General features: G+C 43.8%; 2 protein-coding genes across 2 annotated transcripts in view; one reads left to right on the top strand and one right to left on the bottom strand.

The window, feature by feature from the left end:
* The window catches only part of LOC137537038 (zinc finger protein Xfin-like), a 525741-nt gene that overhangs the window by 280818 nt on the left and 217570 nt on the right, over positions 1 to 27353 (top strand). The gene's annotated exons all lie outside the window — the stretch shown is intronic.
* The window catches only part of LOC137535178 (zinc finger protein 585A-like), a 72269-nt gene that overhangs the window by 26554 nt on the left and 18362 nt on the right, over positions 1 to 27353 (bottom strand). The window contains exon 7 of the mRNA XM_068256990.1: positions 2930 to 4314. Within this exon, the coding sequence (XP_068113091.1) occupies positions 2930 to 4314 (1385 nt within the window). The remainder of the gene's footprint in view (positions 1 to 2929; positions 4315 to 27353) is intronic.

Raw genomic sequence — 27353 nt, 5'->3', positions numbered from 1 at the left:
CACAGCACGATGGTGCCACCTCCATGTCTCACTGTGGCAATGGTGTTCTTGGGGTGGTGGGATGTGTTGGGTTTGTGCCAGACATAGCATTTTCCCTAGCAGACAAAAAGTTCAAGTTTAGTTTCATCTGACCAGAACACCTTATTCCATACATTTGGGGGGCTGCCCTGTGGCCCTCACTGCAGCCATCCCCGTAGCACTCTCAACAGCCGCCCCAGTAGCACTCACAATTGTTCTCGTAGCACTCAACACAGCCACCCCACAGCATTCCCAACAGTCATTGTCCCCTGTAGCACTCACCACAGCCACCTCCATAGCACTCTCCACAGGTGTCCCCATAGCACTCACCACAGCCTCCCCCTGCTACACACAGTTCTCTGGGTCTGTCCAGGTTGCTGCAGGATTATGCAAATGTATGCAGATTGGAAATGGACCAATCGTATCCCACCTCAGTGTCCTGCGAGTGATCCATTTTCAAATTTACGTAAAAATAAACTGTATTTTGCAACAACTAAAAATGATTTGCACCTCATTGACCATCACCAGTGACAGCCTATAGACTCGCAATGTTATAGAGTGCCCTGGCTATAAAACACTGAGCTTACAATGGCCTTGCGAATTATAACAATGCAATTTATTTATTACAGTAAATGTGATTGATGCATATTCCAGTAATAGTACATCTTCCATTACATGCAAAGTAACAAAACACTTCACACTTTGCGAACAATATACAATATGATGAACCAGTCTCTCCTTCACACACACATCACACGTTAACTACATTTCTAAATGACCCCCCAAAATCTCTGATCATTTACACTTCCAAGCTGCAGCTGCTTAACCTGCACTAATACGAATGTGAAGGTGGCCATAATCTAGCGATGATGAACAGATTAGACCAAGAGACAGATCTCTCTCTAATCAGATTCAATCAGAGAGAGTTGAATCTGATTAGAGAGAGATCTGCCGCCTCACTGCTGTCCCCCTAGTGTATAAATGTACCCCCAGTGTGTGCATTCACTGTATATAGTACCTGTCCTGTGTCGTCCACTGCATGGTGCCCATCCGTCTTCAGAATCCTACACAGGATATTGTATTGAATTCCATACAAAAAAGATAAAAAGTTTGCCACCACATGTTGATGCTGCGTGACTCTGCCATCATCAACACCGATCGCCGGGGAACATGTCACTATTGGAGGTACGTGATGAGGGATCAGTATGCCAAAGGTGAGTATAAGCTGAACCAAGTATAAGACCCCCATATGTCATATACAACCCTATTTTAGGTACACCAGCTATAGGAACCCAACATAGGTTACCCCCCCCCCCCCCCGATCCCCAGCGCTGTGTGTCAGTTACTCACCGTGCCTCTCTCCAGCACCGATCGCACCACCTCCACCGTGTACAGTTCCAGTCTTCTCTATCCGGAGCATCGGGACTCGGATGTATGACATCATCAAGCTGAGTCCCGGTGCTGTGGACAGAGAAGACCAGAGCTGTACACAGTGAAGGTGCTACGAGCGGTGCTGGAGAGAGGTACCGTAACTGACACACAGTGCCAGGGATTGCTGCAGGGAGGGGCACCTATAGCTGGCTAACCTATACTGGAGGCACATATGCTGAACTTAAAAACCTCCTGTACAGTGTGCCCAGCACTGTCGCTTTCTGTTATTTTTCCTTGCCCAACAGAGTGTCAAGCATACTGCCCAGAGGGTTAAATCACAGAAGAGATACTTGGAGATGCATCAGATCTCCATTGTGGTAAGATTTATTTTGTTACATAACACAGAATCTTTTCCAGCAACAATTTTGGGAAAGAGGCGCTCTGATTTATATAACATTAGTTAAAAAAACAATTAAACATAGAAGAATGAGATGGCTTACTTCAATGATGAGATCTTTGAGTAACAAATTATCTTTATTAAGCACATTAAGCACAGGCAACACGTTTCACAAGTCTTTGTCCGCTTCATCAGGCCAATACAAGTGCCAATTGAGAAAAGCAGATTCAGCTAAGGGAGCTTTCAGCAACATCTTACCACATTACTCTATAACATCATAAAATTATACAGTATGTATTATAATTATTGTTGTGTGTGTTACAATCATATATAACAATAAACTAACTGCCTCTCCACCCCAGAATTCCTGTATATTACCTAAAGACCAAACAACTGTATCCAATCATCTCCTTCTAATTTACATTTGGGGTGCAGCACTGAGGCATTGGGGTATATCTGCATAATTTGTGCTGGAGTATATTATGACCTGGAAATACATCTGACTTCTTATACATTACTTATTGCTGCTATCATATTTATAGTATTGCCATGTAAAATAGTTGCCAATCTTCCTCTGTGAGAGTGTAACAATATAGATCTATAACGTTATTTGTATCTCAGTTCAGTCAGGGCGAATGGGAGCTTCTTATATACCCACATCTGCAGCTCACATAAGGTGAATAACAATGTTACACAGAACTTTCCTGGAGTCTCACTTTCTTATTTCCACTTTGAGGAATTCTGACTCTCAATTGTGCTCAACAGCCATATCAGTCTGACATAAAATCTTTGTTATCAGGAGTGTTTGTTCAGCCAGCTAAGTGTTTTAAGGTGGCCCATACACTGGTCGATTTGCCATCAGATCGACCAACAGATAGATTCCTCTCTGATCGAATCTGATCAGAGAGGGATAGTATGGCTGCCTTTACTGCAAACAGATTGTGAATCGATTTCAGCATGAAATCGATTCACCATCTGTGGAGCTGCCGCCGCCCACTCTGCATACATTACCTGATCCGGCCGGCGCGAGTCTCCCGGTCTCCGCTGCCTTCTTCTCTGCGCTCGGCTCCTCCAGCTTCACTTCTTCCTGTCTCACTCTCCAGTGTGAGATCTCTCATGTGTGACAAGGTTTGATTTCAGAACAAAACATTTCCCACACTCAGCACATGAATAGGGCTTCTCACCAGTGTGACATCTCTTATGTCTGACAAGTTCTGTTTTACTTACAAAATATTTCCCACACTCAGCACATGAATAGGGCATATTAGCAGTGTGACATATCTCATGTCTGAATAACGCTGATTTCTGAACGAAACATTTCCCACACTCAGCACATGAATATGGTTTCTCACCAGTGTGACATCTCTCATGTTTGACAAGATCTGCTTTACGGCCATAACATTTCCCACACTCAGCACACGAATATGGCTTCTCCCCAGTGTGAGATCTTTCATGTGTGACAAGGTTTGATTTCAGAACAAAACATTTACCACACTCAGCACATGAATAGGGCTTCTCACCAGTGTGACATCTTTCATGTCTGACAAGTTCTGTTTTACTTACAAAATATTTCCCACACTCAGCACATGAATAGGGCATCTTACCAGTGTGATATATCTCATGTCTGAGTAATGATGATTTCTGAACGAAACATTTCCCACACTCAGCACATGGATATGGTTTCTCACCAGTGTGACATCTCTCATGTTTGACAAGATCTGCTCTACTGCTATAACATTTCCCACACTCAGCACACGAATATGGCTTCTCCCCAGTGTGAGATCTTTCATGTGTGACAAGGTTTGATTTCTGAACAAAACATTTCCCACACTCAGCACATGGATATGGTTTCTCACCAGTGTGACATCTCTCATGTTTGACAAGATCAGCTTTACTGCTATAACATTTCCCACACTCAGCACACGAATATGGCTTCTCCCCAGTGTGAGATCTTTCATGTGTGACAAGGTTTGATTTCTGACCAAACCGTTTACCACACTCTGCACATGAATAGGGCTTCTCACCAGTGTGAGATCTCTCATGTGTGACAAGGTGTGATTTCACAACAAAACATTTCCCACATTCAGCACATGAATAGGGCTTCTCACCAGTGTGACATCTTTCATGTCTGAGTAACACTGATTTCTGGGCAAAACATTTCCCACACTCAGCACATGAATAGGGCTTCTCACCAGTGTGACATCTTTCATGTCTGAGTAACAATGATTTATGGGCAAAACATTTCCCACACTCAGGACACGAATACAGCTTCTCACTAGTGTGAGATCTTTCATGTGTGACAAGCTTTGACTTCTCAACAAAACATTTCCCACACTCAGCACACGAATAGGGCTTTTCACCAGTGTGAGATCTCTCATGTATGATAAGGTGAGAAGAATCTGGGGGAATATTTGGGGTAACCAGGATATCTGCAGGAGACTCTTGTCCAATGACATCATCCTCAGTTGTACAGTCTGTGGATACAGAGAGACGAGTCTCTGAGAGATTCCTGATGCCAGGACTCCGCCCTGCAAATAGAGAAACATCATCACCTCCTGTCAGAGATTTCTGGGGGGAGGAACAATTATCATTAGGGATGGTCAGTGGGATGCTGACATGTTGATGTCATGAGTTGATGTCAATAAGTTGATGTCATGCGCGTTGCTATGGGGTTTGATCCAGGGCACTGCCCCCGAACCTGTTGCCATGGTGTCCCAGATTCATTATGGCAGCATGCCCTGGCCGTGAGTCTCCCCTTCCCCAGGGCCGTTTCGGCCAATTAGAGCGGCAGGGGGGGCGCACAGGGTGGATCGGCGGGGTGAGTGGGCACAGGTTGTTACAAACTCACCTTCCTCCGAGATCCCCGCACAAAGCCTCCAGCTTCTTCCTACTTCCTCCCCTGGTGTTCGTCAGTTTGGTTACAGCAACTCATGTGATGACGTAACTGCATGTCATCACAGTAGGTGCTGTTACGAATGCAACTGACGCCGGGGGAGGAAGTAGAAAGAAGCTGGAGGCTGCGTGCGGGGATCGCGAAGGAAGGTGAGTTTGTAACTACCTGTGCCCGCTCCCGCCGCCGCTGGAGGCACCTACCTATCTAACCTATACTGGGGAAACCTACCTATCTAACCTATACTGGGGAAACCTACCTATCTAACCTATACTGGAGGCTCCTACCTATCTGACCTATACTGAAGACACCTACCTATCTAACCTATATTAGGGAAACCTACCTATCTAACCTATACCAGGGGAACCTACCTATCTAACCTATACTGGAGGCACCTACCTATCTAACCTATACTGGAGGTACCTAACTCTCTAACCTATACTGGGGGCACCTACCTATCTAACCTATACTGGAGGCACCTACCTATCTAACCTATACTGGAGGCGCCTACCTATCTAACCTATACTGGAGGCACCTAACTCTCTAACCTATACTGGGGACACCTACCTACCTAACCTATATTGGAGAAACCTACGTATCTAACCTGTACTGGAGGCACCTACCTATCTAACCTATACTGGGGAAATCTGCCTATCTAACGTATACTGGAGGCACCTACCTATCTAACCTATACTGGAGGCACCTACCTATCTAACCTATACTGGAGAAACCTACACTGGAGGCACAACCTAACCAACCTATACTGGAGAAACCTACCTATCAAACCTATACTGAAGGCACCTACCTATCTAACCTATACTGGGGAAACCTACCTATCTAACCTATACTGGGGAAACCTACCTATCTAACCTATACTGGAGGCTCCTACCTATCTAACCTATACTGAAGACACCTACCTATCTAACCTATATTAGGGAAACCTACCTATCTAACCTATACCGGGGGAACCTACCTATCTAACCTATACTGGAGGCACCTACCTCTCTAACCTATACTGGGGGCACCTAACTCTCTAACCTATACTGGGGGCACCTACCTATCTAACCTATACTGGAGGCACCTACCTATCTAACCTATACTGGAGGCACCTACCTACCTAACCTATATTGGAGAAACCTACCTATCTAACCTGTACTGGAGGCACCTACCTATCTAACCTATACTGGGGAAATCTGCCTATCTAACGTATACTGGAGGCACCTACCTATCTAACCTATACTGGAGGCACCTACCTATCTAACCTATACTGGAGAAACCTACACTGGAGGCACAACCTAACCAACCTATACTGGGGAAACCTACCTATGAAACCTATACTGAAGGCACCTACCTATCTAATATATACTGGAGGCACCTACCTATCTAACCTATACTGGAAGCACCTACCTATCTAACCGATACTGGGGGCACCTACCTATCTAAACTATACTGGGGGCAACTACACCATTGTATCGTCCTGTCACTCACATACCCCTTGTAATTTACCTTTTTCTCTTTCTTGATACTAATTGAGCAAAAAAGATATTGTGAATAAGGATAAGTGAATGAGAATAAGATTCTTAATCTCGTGGCAAATGGGCCTTTCTCCTTTGCTTTCGAGGGAAGATCTTTTTTACCATGTGGTGGTATTATTGCCAAATGAGCACTGCAAAATGTGAGAGACTGGAATAATGATACATTAGGGTGAGAAATTATGAATGACAAGTGCAGGAGCGAATCATTTGCTCCCAGGATGCACTGCATGGGCCTGGAGCCAATTGAAAGAGATCCCACCCCAGGCAGATAAATAGAGGGGTGGAGGGAGGGATTTCCTCATTCCTGTGCCATTCTCTTGTGAGTTAGAAGCTGGTGGGGAGGTTAGAGATAGCTGTACTATTCAGATACATTCAGGGACAGTGTAGAGTGTAAAGGCATTGTAGGCCTGTGTACACTAGTCTGTGGCTGTGTGTGACAGCCAGGGTTTACTAGCATCCAGCACATTCTGCTCTATAACATTGTATAATGCTGCAATCCAGCACATTACACTATCTGTGGGTCACTAGTAACTTTGTGCACTGTACTGTGTGTGACACAGGGAGGATAGGTTATCCATACCGCATATTTGCCTTGTAACATTGTGTGCACTCTACTGTGTGCGTGACACAGGAAGGCTATGCTATCCACACTGCATACTTGCCTTGTAATGTTGTGTACATTGTACTGTGTGTGTGACACAGGGAGGCTATGCTATCCACACTGCATAATTGCCTTGTAATGTTGTGTGCACTGTACTGTGTGCGTGACACAGGAAGGCTATGCTATCCATACTGCATACTTCCCTTGTAATGTTGTGTGCACTGTACTGTGTGTGTGACACAGGGAGGCTATGGTATCCATACCGCATACTTGCCTTGTAACATTCTGTACGGTGTGTGTGTGTGTGTGTGTGTGTGTGTGTGTATGTGTGTGTGTATGTGTGTGTGTATGTATGTATATGTGTGTGTGTGTGTGTATATATATATATGTGTGTGTGTGTGTGTGTGTGTGTGTGTGTGTGTGTGTGTGTGTGTGTGTGTGTGTGTGTGTGTGTGTGTGTGTGTGTGTGTGTGTGTGTGTGTGTGTGTGTGTGTGTGTGTGTGACACATGGAGGCTATGCTATCCATACTGCATACTTGCCTTGTAATGTTGTGTGGGCTGTACTATGTGTGAGACACAGGGAGGATATGCTATCCACACTACATACTTGCCTTGTAACGTTGTGTACATTGTACTGTGTGTGTGACACAGGAAGGCTATGCTATCCATACTGCATACTTGCCTTGTAACGTTGTGTGGACTGTACTATGTATGAGACACAGGGAGGCTATGCTATCCATACTGCATACTTGCCTTGTAATGTTGTTTGCACTGTACTGTGTGTGTGTGAGACACAGGGAGGCTATGCTATCCATACTGCATACTTGCCTTGTAACATTGTATACTGTGACAGTCCATGTTAGCCTGTATCCTGTTACTTGACATTTTTAGTGGCAAACTTTGGTTTATGATACACCGTTGTCTGCCACAACATATGTCACAGTTTGCAGTCCAGTTTCTATAAACTCTTATATAGTATTGTGTGCTTTAAGCCTTAATGAGAATATTTGGGAATGATGAGATTGTGAGTTGCACATCAGATGATATGACTGAACAGTAAGGATATGGGCACTTTATTATTACATTTATATTTGCATTTTATGCATAATGCAAGGAGAAAGAGAGGGAGAGAGAGAGAGAAAGAAGTTGGGTGTTGAGGAGGATTTTTTGAGGGCCACTGAAGGTTGTAGATGGAGGATGAGTGCAGAGGACCACTATTCTATATGTGTATCCACTGTATGCACATGTTATGGTGCCTATGGAGGGACCCCTGCATTTCCACAGTGAAAGATCAGGATGATTATTGGCTGGCTATCCTTCTAGATCAACGCTACAAAGGGAAAATGTTACAGTTGATATCCAATGTAAGCAGATAGGTCCCAGGCTTTAATGAGCAATAAGATTGTAAAGTACCATTCAAGAGTACGGCTGACAGTCACAGCATTTGAATTTGTCGCTTTAAGATGCGGAGCTTACCCCATTCATTAGCATAAAATCCAGCATATAGTTTGTATTGCCCGTCTGTGGTGCGGGGCTTACTGTGTCCTTGAGCGCAGGTACTTGACAATTTATGAGAAGCAACAAAAAAGAGAATTGGCTATTGGGTGTATGAAAATCAATAAATAAACCTAAAACTAAACCCATACAAAAAACCTAAAACTAAACCCATACACAACACCATAATATATAAATCATTAAAATATGTCACAACTCCGCCAAAAGTTGCCACTGAAGACTCTAGATCCCTGTAATGACTACGGGGCTGCAGTCCCCAGAAAAAACCTTTTCACTGGAATTTAGCTGGTTAAAAAAGCATGCACGAGGGCATTGTAAATAAACTCCTCCATCTTTAGCTGTGATGTTATGTTCATGAGATTCATACGACTGTGCCCCCCACTCGCAGGGGCTGATATGGCATCAATGGATATATGATAATTCAAATGAGATCTGGAACAAGGTATTGAAAGTTAGTCATGCTGTTAGTATCCACAAAGCTGCACCCCCCACTCGCTGGGGCAAAAAATGGAAGAATAGTTAGTAGAGCAAGCAAGCTGTCATCATGCTGTTAGTTGATGGTGACAGCTTCAAGCATATGGTAATTTTCAAATGCACAGCATAACATAGAACACGATGGCAAAACCAGCATCTGTAACAAAATGCATAGAGCAGTGCAAAAGCAAGCGATGTAGTGCCAGCAAGAGTAGAGTGCTAGAAATCCGCCAATAATAAATATTCAGCAGCAGCCCAAAACATTGATGCAGTGGTTGAATTGATTCTTGCAGATGGCATAATGTTCCAAGGTTTGAAGTAAAGTTCAGCCCGAGTAAGTAGCTCATACATGCAATTTGTATAGTTACCGATCCAGCAATGTCCAGGTATGATGGTAGATGGAGAGTCCCAGATGGCAGAATGGCGGAGCTAGCTCGCTGTGAGATAGCCTAACATGTTTCGCCGTTTACTAACGGCCTTCTCAAAGGCGGACATCGGAGAGCATATTGCTAGGACGCCATAACGGCGTTCCTATACTAGCCGTACTTATCTCAGTCCCCGGCCACGCTCCCCGCATGCTCCCACGTGAGCGATGCGCGTGAGAACGCGGAGACGTCTGAACGCACGTCACTGGAGCGCAATTGCGCTCCATCCCTGCAAGGCCGGAAGAACCTTCGTCCGGCGTATGCCCACTGTGACGTGCCGACAGATGGAGAGGGCGGGGGGCGGAAGGGGGCGGAGAGAGCCGGCGAAAATACAGAATAACATAAATAAAAGCAATAATCTGAATTAAATATAACTCACATAATAACAGATGTTATAATTTAAGTAGGTCTCAGTTATTTGGACTGAGTTAGTCAAAAAGGCTTGATGAGCAGACCTGCCCTTTAAGGGGATTTTCTCTTAGAGATGTTGATTGGGTTTTTCTTTCTCTCTCTTTCTCCTCTTGTTCCCTTTTTTTGTCTGTCTTTTGCTCTCATTTTACAGAGAAGATCTGGGAAATGGGCCAGAGGTGTGTGTGTGTGGGGGGGGGGGGATCCCCCGCAGCAGGAGATAAGCCAGCGGTGTTTCAGTCTGTTAGTACAGGTAGAGGGGATAGAGAGGAGCGTAGTGGAAAAGTGTAGTGAGAGGAGCAAGCTTATTTCGTTCCAGTCAGAGCTGCTTAAAGGTTTAAATGTCTGCATATGTTTAATGTTGTGTAGCCAGCTCGTCTGTTGTTCATCTCAGAAGTACTAGCTGTTAATGTGGTTTGGAGTTATGCTGCGCGCTTTGGTAGTTCTGAGTTATGGCTGAGATAAGCTGCAGATGATTTGTGTAGAGAGGGAGTTTCCATGTCCCGGGGTGATACGACTGCAGAATTGCAGCTGGGAAAAAGGATTTCTCCTTAGGTTTTTACGGACATCCAAGAATGTATGTGGCGAAATGCTGATTTTTTTTTTTGTTTTGTTTTTTCTCTGCACTGTGTATCGATGCTGTGTAATTATGCATAAAATGTTGTTCTGTGTGAATTTGTTTCTCTCCTAATGTGTATAGGATTAAGTGGTTGCTACGGGAGATTGATAGCAGCCATCTTAGCTGGCAGTCCAGGACTCAAAATGGCGGCAGTGGAGAGGGCCCGCCCCCAAGAGTCATGGCTCCCACACGTCATGGCAGGGGGGAGGAGGGGCTGGGGGATCCACGTCATGTCAGGCTGTGCTCGCGGCTCCGGGCAGAGCAGCTGAAAGGGAGGGGGGTAGAAATACAGAGACATTCTACGGAGTGTCTCGGTTCTCAAAGTATTTCCCCAGAAGCTTTTCCCTGGGTCCATGGAAAGGAATGCCAGAATATGTGCACCAAGCTATCACTGTAAGACTAGCATGGTCACGGATAGGAAATGTTTCCCAGCTAGGTGCAGGGAGACAATGAACAGCGCAGATCAGGAATGGGTCTGTACTGAGTTGCTTATGGGATTATTCCTGTAAGTGGGGCACCTTAATGGGTGTTGCAGCATGAGTTCCCAACAGTGCAGCAAGGGGGTGCCGGAGTTGGAAAAAAGGGAGTTGACCAATCCGGGTTTCCGTCGCCGCTGCTGCAGAGCGGTAACGTTTTTCCGTTTTTTGTCGTGGACAGGGCCAGAGCTTGACTAAGAGGTCTATGCTGGGCTGGGGCTGTTTTTTGCGCGTTTTTTTTCGTCCACTGATTGGTCAAAGATGTTTTTTCCAGCTCCTATCAATTGTAGCACAAAGAACAAGAACTGACAGCAGTTCATGGGGCAATTATACAAATGAAAGAATTGCCATGTACAGAGTGACAGTGTATCAGTACGGTGTTTGCCATATGACTACCTAACACGTGGGCATTCAGGGATCTGCATACAGGCATGTGACGCTGGTATGCTTAGCCCTGCACCCTGTGTGGTTTAAGTGTTAAGTGCTCCTTCCTACAGGGAGGCAGCCATTTTTTTGTAGTCTAGGTAGTGGCACGGCAAACATTGGACAGAGGGTACAACACACAGAACTTCTAGCAGAGCTGGTATCGCCATGAAGTTCTAGATAAGTTAATGCGAAAATGAGTAAGAGCATTGCAGGCTCACCTGCAAAGCAGCAACAGGTGTGGCATCCGTAATCTGTGCATGCGACGGCCGCGTATGTACAGATGGGGGGGGGGGTGTGGAAGGAGCCTGCAACGAGGTGAGAGCTTCCAAAGGTGAAGTCCGCTGGAGCATATTTTAAACAGGTAAGTACTGAGGATAGTACTTAGGTAGGGGAGAGAAGTTGTAACTCCAATCTACCAATAAGAGTAAACAGAGTTCATGAGAACCATAAAGCAACGAGATCAATTACGGTATATATTGACCAATTTAAAGTGTAAAGAGTACAAGCCGCAGGGCGAATCCCAAATCATTAATAAGAATTGATTTGTTTGTATTTTGATTTCAGGAGTTGGGCAATATGGAATCGAGACGGCTGCAGTGCTGGCAGCAAAGCTGGAGATGTCAGTCGAATAAGCGAAAGGTTCCAGATGCCAATCTGAGTTTGGAGAACAGCGAGATTCCTGAGATTGGAAAGAGACTAAAAAGCGAGATTCCGGAAATTGGAAAGAGACTAAAACACGAGATTCCTGAGATCGGAAAACGTCTAAAAAAACTGACTGAGCAAAGCATAGTGCAAAGTGCTAATGTTTTTCTTTCCCAAGGTGGTGCTTGTATAATGAAGAGTACCGTGCTGATGGTGATCCTAGGTTGCCATTTCGTCCTAGGAGAACGAAGAGAGGACATTCTCATGAATAATAAGGGATTAATGAGAATACAAGGCCCAAACATGTTGATGTTGGGTGACAAAGGTACTGATCCTTTCACACCTCCCTCCGCTTGGCACAGATGGACCAAGCAGGGATGGAGGAAAAGAGCACTTGTGCCAGGAGAAAACAAATTTCATGGCACAATGTGGGTGAAAGGTCTGAAGGGTCAGGTGTGCGGGCAGTGGGAATTGAATGGCAGTGTAAATCTGCTATTGAATGCCACACTCCCAGAATCGAGGCAGAGGTGGAGTGTGTGATTCAGAGGTACTTTGTCTTGGTTATGCAGAGTGAGATGGTTCCAGATTGGAGAGGAACGAGCAGGAGGCGTCAATTCTCCTACCAGAGAGACGCAGGGGACAACATCACACTCTGGAGCTACCAACAGAGAGTGCCTCTGAAACAACTATACACACGTAAAGGCTGGAAAGCCGAGGGTTTGTGGTTCTCGAAACAAGAAGTAAAGATCGAGATAAAGCCACATTTCCAGGTGACAAAGAGGGTGGGGAGAGCGATCCCGGGGGAGGGAAAGCCAACACAGGGAACCCCATCCACACTACACGGGTCACAACAGGGGACGATATTACACAGTCCATATGCAGCCGCTTATCCTCAGGCTAAACTATGTACTAGAAAGATCTAAGGGAGCCAAAACCTATTCCTAATAATAATCAATTTATTGCATATGACCAGTATCAAAAAACATACAACAGTGGACAAGACACACATAAAAACCCCCCATAAAAGCAAATACGTTCCATCAGCTATGAAATGGCCAGGCTGTGCAAAAAATAGTAGTGAGTCTCTGGAGTGCACTCCATACAAAAAAGATTCACAAATATCGTAGATTGCAACCTTAATAATCTTCAGGCCCAGGCTTCAAAAGCATTGATGGTTTGCGACATCCAGAACGGTGGCCACGACACGAAACGCGACACGTGCTTGTGACGTCCGCTACGTGGGCGGAGTTGGTCCCCCGTGCCTCCATGCTCTTCCTCTCGCCAAACATACCGCTGTCTCCTGCAACATTCTGCAAACATACCGGAGAGTTACTGGACGCCGGAGTCATCACGCGTATACCAATTAGATGGGCAGAAGTATCCACCGGCTTGGAGTCATCCGGTCGTGAGTTATGATCTAATGCTTGAACAGCACAATGCAAATACCAATCTACCCATGCTAGCGTTTGATGTATGTTGATACTTAAGAACTTTGCTGGGTTTGGCTTGAGAGGTTTGACATGGATTTCAGTGTCAGTAATGAGCATGTATATGTCTACTAATACATAGAGGCGTGCAACAAGCACACGGGGTTGACCTACGGTGGCCACCGTTCTGGATGTCGCAAACCATCAATGCTTTTGAAGCCTGGGCCTGAAGATTATTAAGGTTGCAATCTACGATATTTGTGAATCTTTTTTGTATGGAGTGCACTCCAGAGACTCACTACTATTTTTTGCACAGCCTGGCCATTTCATAGCTGATGGAACGTATTTGCTTTTATGGGGGGTTTTTATGTGTGTCTTGTCCACTGTTGTGTGTTTTTTGATACTGGTCATATGCAATAAATTGATTATTATTAGGAATAGGTTTTGGCTCCCTTAGATCTTTCTAGTACATAGTTTGGCATAATTTCAAGGTGAGACGGAGAGATGATTATGTAAGTTGATATCCCGTACCAATTTATTCTATTTATCCTCATGCTAGTTGGGTAAGTGAAGAGGTACTCTTAATTGAAAGACTGCAGAGAGTACAGTCTTCCCAACCTCTGGTACATATTGTGCCTCAGGACATAAGGGGGGAAGAGGTCCAATCAGGACAGTTGGGGACATATTTTGTCAGGGAGATGCTTAAAGATCCTGTGCAACTGAGATTGGACAAGGGGAGGTATATCGATTTTTCTGGAGAAGAATCTTTTGCATGGCAGCTTCGAGATGTTTGGGTGAACAAATGGAAACGGTGCAACATTCCTTTAGGCACCGCCACTTCCTTAGTTCCCACCTCAACACGTCTTACACCAGGACCTGAGAGGTCAAACTTTTTTGGTGCTAGACGGGGAGGTGAAACGAGTAGAGTTGTCCTCATGCGGGCAATTCTCACAGAGGTACCTGTGTTTGCCGGGGCAAGTCAAATTTAGTGAAGAAGCCTGCAGGCTTAATAACGCAGAATGCGAGGCTACCATTTAAAAGATCCACCCTGAAGCCAAACCGATAGTTCCGGTGGCTGAAGGAAAGGTTTGTTTTTTTAGCATCCTGTCTAAGGACACATTCAAGGTACATGTTCATAATTGTTCCAATAAGGGGGATCTGTCAAGGGGAACATATTGGGTGAGCGGAGATCCCATATGGATCCAGTCATCCAGGTTGGATGACGTTGTTTCTCAAATTGTTAAGAGAACTTTAAAGTTCAAAGTTTCACGTGAAGTTCCCATCCTGTAAGAGAACATGACATGGGACAAAGGGGAACAGGTTTTGACCCAAGACGACCACACTTTGTTACAAAGGTTAACCAAACAGTACACTAAGTTAGAGGTAAGATTTCACCATGATCCAGGTGATCTTAACGAGGTAGAACACAAAAATAAGCAGGTGAGTTCCAGTCTGACCTGGTGGAAAAGGTTTCCGGTGATGTTCCAGGGACACTCGGACTGGGCCTCTGCAGTTCCAAAGTTCTTTCGACACCCACTGGTCGTCTGGATGGGGATGACAACTTTAGGCATCATTATCCAGGTGAGGTTGCGTGTTAAAATTACGTAAAACAAATTAACCTGGTCCAGAGATTGGTGCCTCATAAACAATCTCATGAACCAATATTTTTAAATTAAGGGATATACAGGGTTACAGGTATAGGTTTAGTAGTACCGGTGATGGAGCTGATTGTATAAAGGCGCTCTTTTAGAAGGCGCCTAGCACTGCTCCATTGAGTAACAGAAACACAAGTTTCACTTTTCTGTGGTCATGCAAGTTTGTGAGTGATACGCAAGTGACGCAAATGCTGAGCATGTGGTATAGAGGGACTTAGAAGTAGGGCCTCGCCAGAGAGCCTGGTTACAGGAAGACCAAGAGGTCTTGCTCTCTCTCTCCCAGGGATAACCGCCTAGAGCAGAGAAGTTGTGTGAGCACGAACATCGAAAAGTGAAACATAAAGAAAGAAACCAGGTACGGGTGGGTTCAGAAGCTGGGATCTGCGGGTCAAGCCTTTTTAGGGGGGATTGTTATAATTTAAGTAGGCCTCAGTTATTTGGACTGAGTTAGTCAAAAAGGCTTGATGAGCAGACCTGCCCTTTAAGGGGATTTTCTCTTAGAGAGAAAATCTGCAGTTCTGTCAGCAGAACTAGAACATACCAAGAAGCTGTTCTCTGAACAGGGCCGCAGGTCTCCCTGACCTGGGCATGTACCACCACTAGAACAATAAACATCAGCCATGTTTTGTAAACATCCACATTCCTGCATGTAGGTCAAATGCCTCATTAATTATTAATCAAGTGGGTGGGTATTATGACACCACGAGGTGGCCCAACCAATAGTCTGGTCAAGGGGAGGGCAAATATGATGTCACATTTAACTCTTTCCTAGTCGGTATTAAAACCGAGGGGGGCGATCAGAGCTCATTCTGCTTCTTACTTTCGCCCTAGCTCGCAAGGCTGACTGGGACCTCTAAGTATGTTCTTCCTTTCTGTAATCTGATATAATGTATGCTGTACATAGGTAGTCTAGATGTAACATAGAGTAGATACAAGAAGACCTGGGTACCTTCAGCAGGAAGGTACTCACGCAGCTGTAACGCAACATGGAAATCTGCTTTGCCAGGATATGATGAAATGTAGTTATCTGTATTTCTGTTTCTGGAATAAATAACGTAAACCTTGAAGAAGCCTGAGAAAGTCTATCTCCTGCTTGCTGTGTGGAGAGTCAAGTGATCTCACAGTCTGTGAGACGCAACTGTAAGAAGTTAATGGTGTCGAAGCAAGGTGATATAGAACAGGTTCTAACAACAGACAGGGCAGAAAATCAAAATTAAAACCACAAATGTGATTAAACAGTAGCTGCCATGGCTGTATACAAAAAAAGCATCATATAAATATATCCAAAAACACACAGAGCGTATGAACAGCCGTGAATATAGATAACTGATGGACACATAACAACACCATGTCCACAGTACTAAATGGGCAGTATCGAAGTGACAGCGGGAAAAAAACCTAGGGAGACAAGCTACCCATACAGACAGGTGGGATAAAGAACGCCCAGATGGAAATGTTAAGAAACAGGGGGGTCAGGCAGAAGGCAGCTGGGGGATTCGACTCACCAACAAGCCTAGTTCGGGAGGAAAACCCGGTAGTTAATGCTGTCATTGAGACCCTTATCTTTTGTGGCTCCAAGATTAAAAATCCAGCGGGACTCTAGTTGGAGTGAATCTCTATCAACATTCCCCCCCCCCCCCCCCTAGGATGCCGATGTATCACATCGAGTCCTATGAATTTAACATAATGGGCATCACCCCGATGTTCCAGATGGACATGACGGGAGATTGGAGATTTAAAGTTACAACACGTAATATCTCCTACATGGTCCTTAATTCTTTCTTTTAGAGCACAAGAAGTTTTTCCAATATAAAAACAGCCACGTCTACAATAAAGCACATAAATGACCGCAGGGGTATTGCAAATGACATAATGTTGCAAATACCACCTGCGGCCATTAGGTAAAACTACCGATTTCCCAATTTGTAAATATTGGCAATAAGCACATCCGCCACAGCTATATGTGCCTTTCACTTTGCAATGACCACCAGGTCCCTTTTCCCCCCAGAAATGGCTTGTAGAGAGCAAATCCCCCAGTGTCTTACTGCGTCTATATGTAGTGAAAGAGAGGATGGAACCGCTCACCCCAAAAGGGCGTTTCCCGGGAGCCGCCCACCCCGTTGGAGGAGGGTACATAGGAGGCTTTGTACCATTTGCACTCTGGCTATGATTAAGGACCAGTGGGTCCGAAACATGTCAGCTGGATCTGTGTGTTGACCTATTTGGATACGTCCAATAATAAAGACAAAGGATCTTAGGAGCATGGTGCGGACCCCTTTTGTTGTTTCAATTTTGCGTCTATATGTAATCTGTGGTTTGAAGGGAACAAATTCATTGATGGTGTTGTCCTTGGTGAGGATATGCCAGTGTCGCTGGAGAATGCTATCCACCTCTCGATTTTGTTCACTATATTTCGTAATTAAACGAGTTTCTTTGAAATCTGTTATAATCTTAGGCTTTTTTTGTAATAGATCAAGACGATTAGTTGATTTGGCTCGTTTGTATGCTTTTTTGAGCCAACGATCTTTATAACCTCTTTCTTTAAATCGAGACCACAACAGTTTGGCTTCCTTCTCAAAAATAGTGTCATCGGTGCAATTCCGCCGGACACGTAAATATTGTCCGATCGGTATACCGCGTATAGTATGTGATGGATGCGCGCTATTTGCATATAAATAAGCATTAGATGCTGTGGATTTCCGATAAATCTGGGTGGATATACAACCTTCCCCATCAACACTGACAGTAAGATCCAGAAAGGGAATTGAACTGCGGTGACTCTCCATGGTAAATCTCAAATTCCAATCATTGTGGTTCAGAGTTAAAATGAATTCATCCAGTAGATCTTTGCCACCGGACCAAAACATCAGCACATCGTCTATGTACCTGTGCCAAGACACAATGTGGCACAGGTACATGACGAGGGCATCGTTACCAAATAGATGGCGTTCCCACTCCCCCAGGTACAGGTTGGCCAAGGAGGGGACACACGTGGTCCCCATGGCCGCCCCCTGCACCTGGAGGTAGTAGGCACCATCAAAGGTAAAAACATTATCCTGCAGAATAAATCTCAAACAATCCAAGAGAAATCGATTATGCGGTATCTCCACAACATCCATTTCGCCTAAAAATCTACCCACAGCATCGACTCCCTTCTCCTGTGGTATGCTGGAATACAGGGCCTCCACATCCAGGGTCACCAACAAAGCATTCGTGGGTAACTGCAATCCCTCCAAAAGAGTTAGGAGGTGCAGTGTGTCTTGCACATATGAAGGTAATCGATGGACGTGTGGCTGCAAGTGTCTATCCACATAGACACTTACTTTTTCAGTAAGAGACCCATTGCCCAAAACAATGGGTCGTCCTGGGGGCCTAGACAGATTCTTATGTACTTTGGGTAGCGCATAGAACGTCGGTGTGATGGGATTCTCAACTTTCAAAAAACTACCATCTTCAGCAGTGATAACTCCTTCTCTTACAGCCATATCAATAAGATCAAATAGACTTCTTTGATTGGTGATGACCCTGGATGCAGAGACCCTGCAATACCATTCCTTATTTTTGAGAATTTTCTGACACATGTATGTATATTGCTCAGATCTCATAATGAAAACGTTCCCCCCCTTGTCCGAAGGTTTAATAATTATATCTCTATTTTCGCGCAATTCATTTAGCGCTTGGTGCTCTGCCGACGATAAATTAGGGGTTTGATTTTTTTCAATCCACAATTTGCGGATGTCATCCTCTACTAAGGAAACAAACAAACAAATACTCGGGCATAAGGAGAAGGGGGGGAACGAGGTCAAGCGAGATCTGAACTGTTGATTGATAGAGTCACTCACAGTTCTCTCCCCCAAACTGAATCCAAACAAAATTATCCTCATCCATGTGATCACTTTCCTCGCTTAATTTCACCAGATCCATTAAGGCTCTATAATCCTGGTTGGACCAATCTTTCCAATCGGAAATAGTTCCTCCTAAGGGAGAATTTTCTTTCCTGTTATGCAGCATTTTTAGCACGACTTTGCGTGCAAAAAGATGTAAATCTTTTACAAATTCGAACCTGTCTATGGTACTGTTGGGACAGAAGCCCAAACCCTTAGCCAAAAGGTCAATCGTGCATGGTGAAAGGTCAAAACCTGATATGTTGATAACTTGCATGTTATCCATGTTTTTGGACGGATTTAGAATTGTAGTGGTGGCTATGTTGGCATTAGAGAGAAGAAGAAGAGAGTGATTTAGAGGGGGGGGGGGCATGTGGCATCTCTGGTTCCCAATCGTCCTCCTCCTGTTTTTTTGGAGGAGGACGGGAGACAGATAATGCCAACATAGCCACCACTACAATTCTAAATCCGTCCAAAAACATGGATAACATGCAAGTTATCAACATATCAGGTTTTGACCTTTCACCATGCACGATTGACCTTTTGGCTAAGGGTTTGGGGCTTCTGTCCCAACAGTACCTTAGACAGGTTCGAATTTGTAAAAGATTTACATCTTTTTGCACGCAAAGTCGTGCTAAAAATGCTGCATAAAAGGAAAGAAAATTCTCCCTTAGGAGGAACTATTTCCGATTGGAAAGATTGGTCCAACCAGGATTATAGAGCCTTAATGGATCTGGTGAAATTAAGCGAGGAAAGTGATCACATTGATGAGGATAATTTGTTTGGATTCAGTTTGGGGGAGAGAACTGTGAGTGACTCTATCAATCAACAGTTCAGATCTCGCTTGACCTCGTCCCCCCCCCCCCCTTCTCCTTATGCCCGAGTATTTGTTCGTTTGTTTCCTTAGTAGAGGATGACATCCGCAAATTGTGGATTGAAAAAAATCAAACCCCTAATTTATCGTCGGAAGAGCACCAAGCGCTAAATGAACTGCGCGAAAATAGAGATATAATTATTAAACCTTCGGACAAGGGGGGGGAACGTTGTCATTATGAGATCTGAGCAATATACATACATGTGTCAGAAAATTCTCAAAAATAAGGAATGGTATTGCAGGGTCTCCGCATCCAGGGTCATCACCAATCAAAGAAGTCTATTTGATCTTATTGATACGACTGTAAGAGAAGGAGTTATCACTGCTGAAGTTGGTAGTTTTTTGAAAGTTGAGAATCCCATCACACCGACGTTCTATGCGCTACCCAAAGTACATAAGAATCTGTCTAGGCCCCCAAGACGACCCATTGTTTCGGGCAATGGGTCTCTTACTGAAAAAGTAAGTGTCTATGTGGATAGACACTTGCAACCACACGTCTATCGATTACCTTCATATGTGGAGGGATTGCAGTTACCCACGAATGCTTTGTTGGTGACCCTGAATGTGGAGGCCCTGTATTCCAGCATACTACAGGAGAAGGGAGTCGATGCTGTGGGTAGATTTTTAGGCGAAATGGATGTTGTGGAGATACCGCATAATCGATTTCTCTTGGATTGTTTGAGATTTATTCTGCAGAATAATGTTTTTGCCTTTGATGGTGCCTACTTCCTCCAGGTGCAGGGGGCGGCCATGGGGACCACGTGTGTCCCCTCCTTGGCCAACCTGTACCTGGGGGAGTGGGAACGCCATCTATTTGGTGATGATGCCCTCGTCATGTACCTTACATTGTGTCTTGGCATAGGTACATAGACGATGTGCTGATGTTTTGGACCGGTGGCAAAGATCTACTGGATGAATTCATTTTAACTCTGAACCACAATGATTGGAATTTGAGATTTACCATGGAGAGTCACCGCAGTTCAATTCCCTTTCTGGATCTTACTGTCAGTGTTGATGGGGAAGGTTGTATATCCACCCAGATTTATCGGAAATCCATAGCATCTAATGCTTATTTACATGCAAATAGCACGCATCCATCACATACTATACGCGGTATACCGACCGGACAATATTTACGTGTCCGGCGGAATTGCACCAATGACACTATTTTTGAGAAAGAAGCCAAACTGTTGCGGTCTCGATTTAAAGAAAGAGGTTATAAAGTTCGCTGGCTCAAAAAAGCATACAAACGAGCCAAATCAACGAATCGTCTTGATCTATTACAAAAAAAGCCTAAGATTATAACAGATTTCAAAGAACCTCGTTTAATTACGAGATATAGTGACCAAAATCGAGAGGTGGATAGCATTCTCCAGCGACACTGGCATATCCTCACCAAGGACAACACCATCAATGAATTTGTTCCCTTCAAACCACAGATTACATATAGACGCAGTAAGACACTGGGGGATTTGCTCTCTACAAGCCATTTCTGGGGGGAAAAGGGACCTGGTGGCCATTGCAAAGTGAAAGGCACATATAGCTGTGGCGGATGTGCTTATTACCAATATTTACAAATTGGGAAATCGGTAGTTTTACCTAATGGCCGCAGGTGGTATTTGCAACATTATGTCAATTGCAATACCCCTGCGGTCATTTATCTGCTTTATTGTAGATGTGGCTGTTTTTATATTGGAAAAACTTCTTGTGCTCTAAAAGAAAGAATTAAGGACCATGTAGGAGAAATGACATGTTGTAACTTTAAATCTCCAATCTCCCGTCATGTCCATCTGGAACATCGGGGTGATGCCCATTATGTTAAATTCATAGGACTCGATGTGATACATTGGCATCCTAGGGGGGGGGGGGATGTTGATAGAGCTTCACTCCAACTAGAGTCCCGCTGGATTTTTAATCTTGGAGCCACAAAAGATAAGGGTCTCAACGACAGCATTTACTACCGGGTTTTCCTCCCGAACTAGGCTTGTTGGTGAATCGAATCCCCCAGCTGCCTTCTGCCTGACCCCCCTGTTTCTTAACATTTCCATCTGGGCGTTCTTTATCCCACCTGTCTGTATGGGTAGCTTGTCTCCCTAGGTTTTTTTCCCGCTGTCACTTCGATACTGCCCATTTAGTACTGTGGACATGGTGTTATTATATGTCCATCAGTTATCTATATTCAAGGCTGTTCATACGCTCTGTGTGTTATTGGATATATTTATATGATGCTTTTTTTGTATACAGCCATGGCAGCTACTGTTTAATCACATTTGTGGTTTTAACTTTGATTTTCTGCCCTGTCTGTTATTATGTGAGTTATATTTAATTCAGATTATTGCTTTTGTTTATGTATGTTATTCTGTATTTTCGCCGGCTCTCTCCGCCCCCTTCCGCCCCATGCCCTCTCCATCTGTCGGCACGTCACAGTGGGCATACGCTGGACGAAGGTTCTTCCGGCCTTGCAGGGATGGAGCGCAATTGCGCTCCAGTGACGTGCGTTCAGACGTCTCCGCGTTCTCACGTGGAGCGCTCACGTGGGAGCACGCGGGGGCGTGGCCGGGGACTGAGATAAGTACGGCTAGTATAAGAACGCCGTTATGGCGTCCTAGCAATATGCTCTCCGCTGTCCGCCTTTGAGAAGGCCGTTAGTAAACGGCGAACCATGTTAGGCTATCTCACAGCGAGCTAGCTCCGCCATTCTGCCATCTGGGACTCTCCATCTACCATCATACCTGGATATTGATAACGTATAGCTGGATCGGTAACTATACAAATTGCATGTATGAGCTACTTACTCAGGGCTGAACTTTACTTCAAACCTTGGAACTTTATGCCATCTGCAAGAATCAATTCAACCACTGCATCAATGTTTTGGGCTGCTGCTGAATATTTATTATTGGCGGATTTCTAGCACTCTACTCTTGCTGGCACTACATCGTTTGCTTTTGCACTGCTCTATGCATTTTGTTACAGATGCTGGTTTTGCCATCGTGTTCTATGTTATGCTGTGCATTTGAAAATTACCATATGCTTGAAGCCTCACCATCAACTAACAGCATGATGACAGCTTGCTTGCTTTACTAACTATTCTTCCATTTTTTGCCCCAGCGAGTGGGGGGTGCAGCTTTGAGGATACTAACAGCATGACTAACTTTCAATACCTTGTTCCAGATCTCATTTGAATTATCATATATCCATTGATGCCATATCAGCCCCTGCGAGTGGGGGGCACAGTCGTATGAATCTCATGAACATAACCTCACAGCTAAAGATGGAGGAGTTTATTTACAATGCCCTCATGCATGCTTTTTTAACCAGCTAAATTCCAGTGAAAAGGTTTTTTCTGGGGACTGCAGCCCCGTAGTCATTACAGGGATCTAGAGTCTTCAGTGGCAACTTTTGGCGGAGTTGTGACATATTTTACTGATTTATATATTATGGTGTGGTGTATGGGGTTAGTTTTAGGTTTTGTGTATATAATTCACTAATAAAGTTATTTATTGATTTTCATGCACCCAATAGCCAATTCTCTTTTTTGCTGCTTCTTATACCTATTGGCAGGATGCATGAAAAGTTTTTCTTATATCGGTGATTACCACCATTATTTATTTTACTATTCCCATTCAACTTCAGGTTTCCTTTTTGAGTAATTTATACACTTGACAATTTATATTGTTGTTTTATATTCAAATCCCATCCAAGTCCCTGCTGCCAATATGGAGACCAACATACCACTTAGTCAAGACTTGTGGAAATACAGGCAGGATCGATTTGACAGACTAGAGAAATTTTCCCCACAGGATGTTAGTCAGCCCACTAACCTCTTTGAAAATGATGTTATCAAAAATCTCTGCCGATCTCTGGAAAAAATGCTGTTTCTTGAAACAAAAAATCTATGGGAAGTTTTTACCCTTGAACGTTATCATGCTTGTGGAATCAGTCCACCAGGACTAGCAGTTACTAAAAACGTAGCCTATGACCTGCAAAGTGAAACAGTACAGGAAGACTGGGATAGGATGTTCCATGGCTTTTCACTACAAGTACTTGAATTCATACTGAAGGTACAGGAAATACAGCTAATAAAAACTAGTGAGGAAATTCGACAAATGTATATAAAGTTGGAACCATACCGGGAGAACGAAATGTTTAAAAACATGGAATATAGTATCCAGATGAGGCTACCCAATTTGTAGGATGACATAAATTTGAGATAGATGGGATTATCATGTCTAGATCCAATCAAGAGGAAGATGGTGCCTGCAATACTAATTTAGATGTGGACGATGAAGTGATGACGATCAGGAAAGAGACATAGTCATTGAGGATGACAATACTGAGAACATAATAGAGAGTAGCAATAAAGAAGTAAGTGAATGTGATATAGGCATACAGGGAGGAACTGGAGAAACGACAACACAGAACACCATGGAGAATGTCCCAAGTGAAAATCCAGAATTAGAGATTAGGACAACTGAACTCAAGGAGAATGCAACTGGTGATCAATCAATTCCCACCGAGAGGGTAGAGCTTGCATCCAATATAACTGGGGAACCAATCAACACTGCAACCAGGGCTGTGGAGTCGGTCCAAAAATCCACCGACTCCGACTCCTCCGTTTAGGATTCCTCCGACTCCTCTAATTTGCATATTACAATTTTGTTGATTAACAGTATGTAATGTGAAATTCGTCTCTTCACTGCCAACGCTTAGGAATTTTACAAGACAACTGAAGTGAGAAGGATATGTAGACTACTATATTTATTCCCTTTAGACTAAAACTAGTCCTTGGTAAGAGTACTTGTAAAAGGTACAGACCGGAACAAAGAACACCTATCAGGCCCTAGGGTGGGTACATGTAAGAATGATGTGCAGGTACTCTGCAGGGGAATAGGGAGATTCTTCCTCTACTACACATTCTTCATGCACAATCTGAACAAGGTTTATGGGTGATAGACAACACCTCTGTGTTCAATGTGCACAGCATTCTCAGTGGATTGCCTGCAGCTCTGTGGGGAGAGCATATGTAGAGTATAGTACTACTTGTTATAATTTAAGTAGGCCTCAGTTATCTGGACTGAGTTTCAGGTAAAAGGCTTGTTCGCAGAGTATACCTTTAAATAGAGTTTTCAAAGATGCAGGCAGAAGCATCTCAGTGTCTGCTTGAAGCAGATGATACAAGCAGATACTGAGAAGATGTTCCTAGTCCAAGGTCTTAGGCCTACACTGCCCCAGACAAATGGACTACGGGAACAATCAACATAGGCCATATTTATAAAACAGAACATTCCTGTATGTAAGTGAAAGTGATCATAGAATATTAATCGAGTAGGTGTGTGTCCTGACATCACAAGGGATCTGAACCAATCATAGATGGCTCAGATGAGGTCACATTTAACTCTTTCTGGGTCATATAAAACCCACAGCCGGAGTATGGAGTAGCACTTTCTGTCTTGCTACCTGTCCCTGCTGGCTTAAACCTTTATATAATCCATTTCTGTTCTGATATGATGTATGCTGTACATAGGTAGTCTAGATGATGTAACATAGTATAGAAAGAAGATAACCTGACTAACATTCAGGAGGAAGGTTAGTCAAGAGCTTGTAACGCAACATGAGAATCTGCTTTGCTAAGATGTGACGAACTGTATCTGTATATCTGTTTCCTGAATAAACAACTTGTACTTGGAAGACAACTGAGAACGGTCTATCTCCAATAATGCTTGCTGTGTTGAGAGTCAAGTTATCTCACAGTCTGTGAGGTGCAACTCTAAGAAGTTACTGGTGTCGAAGCAAAAAGGTGATTTATAACACTACTGTGTAACAAAGTTAACCTGAGACAGATGAAATTAAAGTTTTATACATACCTGGGGCTTCCTCCAGCCCCCTTCAGGCTAATCAGTCCCTCGCTGTCCTCCTCCGCCACCTGGATCTTCTGCTATGAGTCCAGGTACTTGAGCCAGTCTGGTGTAGTGCGCATGCACACACCCCGCCGCCGGGAGCGTACTACACCTGCGCAGCACCATTGTGCAGGTGCAGAACGCTCCTGGCTGTGGAAGCGGCACGTAGCCAGACTGCTCTGACTGGCTGAATTACTTGGACTCATAGCAGAAGATCCAGGTGGCGGAGGACAGCGAGGGACTGAATGGCCTGAAGGGGGCTGGAGGAAGCCCCAGATATGTATAAAGCTTTTCTTTTAATTCGCCTCAGGTACCCTTTAATTCATAGTCACCAAACCAAATTTTAACAACATATCAAATTATTTGATTTCATGAGCAAAGAGAGTGCATACATTTGCATAAACCAGCATCAATGCAGAATTATTTCCATCTCATTGACCATCTCTATTAGTGACACGGCTACACATCAGGCTTTATACTTACAGCATAGATGTTATTTCGTATATATATGAGAGATTTTTGTGTACATATCATATATACTGTACAATCACAATCAGATATGTATATCTGACTTTAAAAATACGGGGACTGCTTTATTGAAGCAGCACGAGTAACTAATTTTGATTGGTTTATTTCATTTTTGTGGACTGAACACAGCTATTACTGTATATATGCTGTATATACTGTATACATTATTTTTAATGACTTATCTAAGAAATAGAACATTTTATCATATTTTCTATTTTAATTACAGTTACAAATTCATTAGGAGTCAGAGTCGGTGCATTTTTTCCCGACTCCGACTCCAGGCACCCAAAATTGCTCCGACTCCACGACTCCGTCTCCGGCTCCACAGCCCTGACTGCAACAAATAAGAGTGGGGCAATACCGAAGAAGATCACCCCAAAGATGGGTAACCAGGAATATGGGAACAAAGGAGGGGAAAGAGATGGTGATAGGAATCAGAAGGAAGACAGCGTAGGAGCCCCTAAACAGTACAATAAATATCCTTTGGAGACATCGAATAAATATGCAGCTCTTCAACAGGACGCACCACCTTGACAATCAATACCAAAATATATAGATTACAGAACAGCTTTAGATCTCGGTACACTAAAGGGACCTAAGAAAAATCCTTCAAGGGGTCAAAAAGTACAGATGCAATTGGACAATTTTTTAGGGAAAGGAAAAAGACCAAGAGCCATACAAGGGGGAGCAGAGGGAGAGGCCTCACCAAAAAGAACAAAAGCAAGGAGCCCAAGGAAGAAATCAACCCCAATCAGGTAATCAATAAGGGGATTTTCAATCTAAGCTCAAAGGAACTAACAATTAATGAATTATCACTACTGGAAAAGGGCCTAAAGTTTGCACCTAACAATAAACTCAATAAGTTTGAAGCTTTTACTGGAGTCAAAAAATTCATGAGGAAACTATGCTTAAAGAAATTCTTTTTCAAAAATAAAAATAAAAACATGAATAAAGCTACATCTAATCAGGAAGAACATGACACCGTGCAAGCAAATGAAATTCCTGTTGTTCATTCAGACCAGAAACCTGGGTCTAAGTGCTATCCACTGCACGAAATGAGTAAAGCTATGAACACATTTGTGACACTGACACAAAAAGACATTAAAGAGAATCTGTATTGTTAAAATCGCACAAAAGTAGTCAAGTAGTCAAAAACAGTTTTAAAAAGTTTGTTTATAAACAAACAAAATGGCCACCAAAACAGGAAGTAGGTTGATGTACAGTATGTCCACACATAGAAAATACATCCATACTCAAGCAGGCTATATACAGCATTCCTTCTGAAGAGATC

The sequence above is a fragment of the Hyperolius riggenbachi genome, chromosome 10 (assembly GCF_040937935.1).
Source record: "Hyperolius riggenbachi isolate aHypRig1 chromosome 10, aHypRig1.pri, whole genome shotgun sequence".
NCBI classification, from domain to species: Eukaryota; Metazoa; Chordata; class Amphibia; order Anura; family Hyperoliidae; genus Hyperolius; species Hyperolius riggenbachi.
This window is presented reverse-complemented; position numbering and strand designations above follow the sequence as displayed.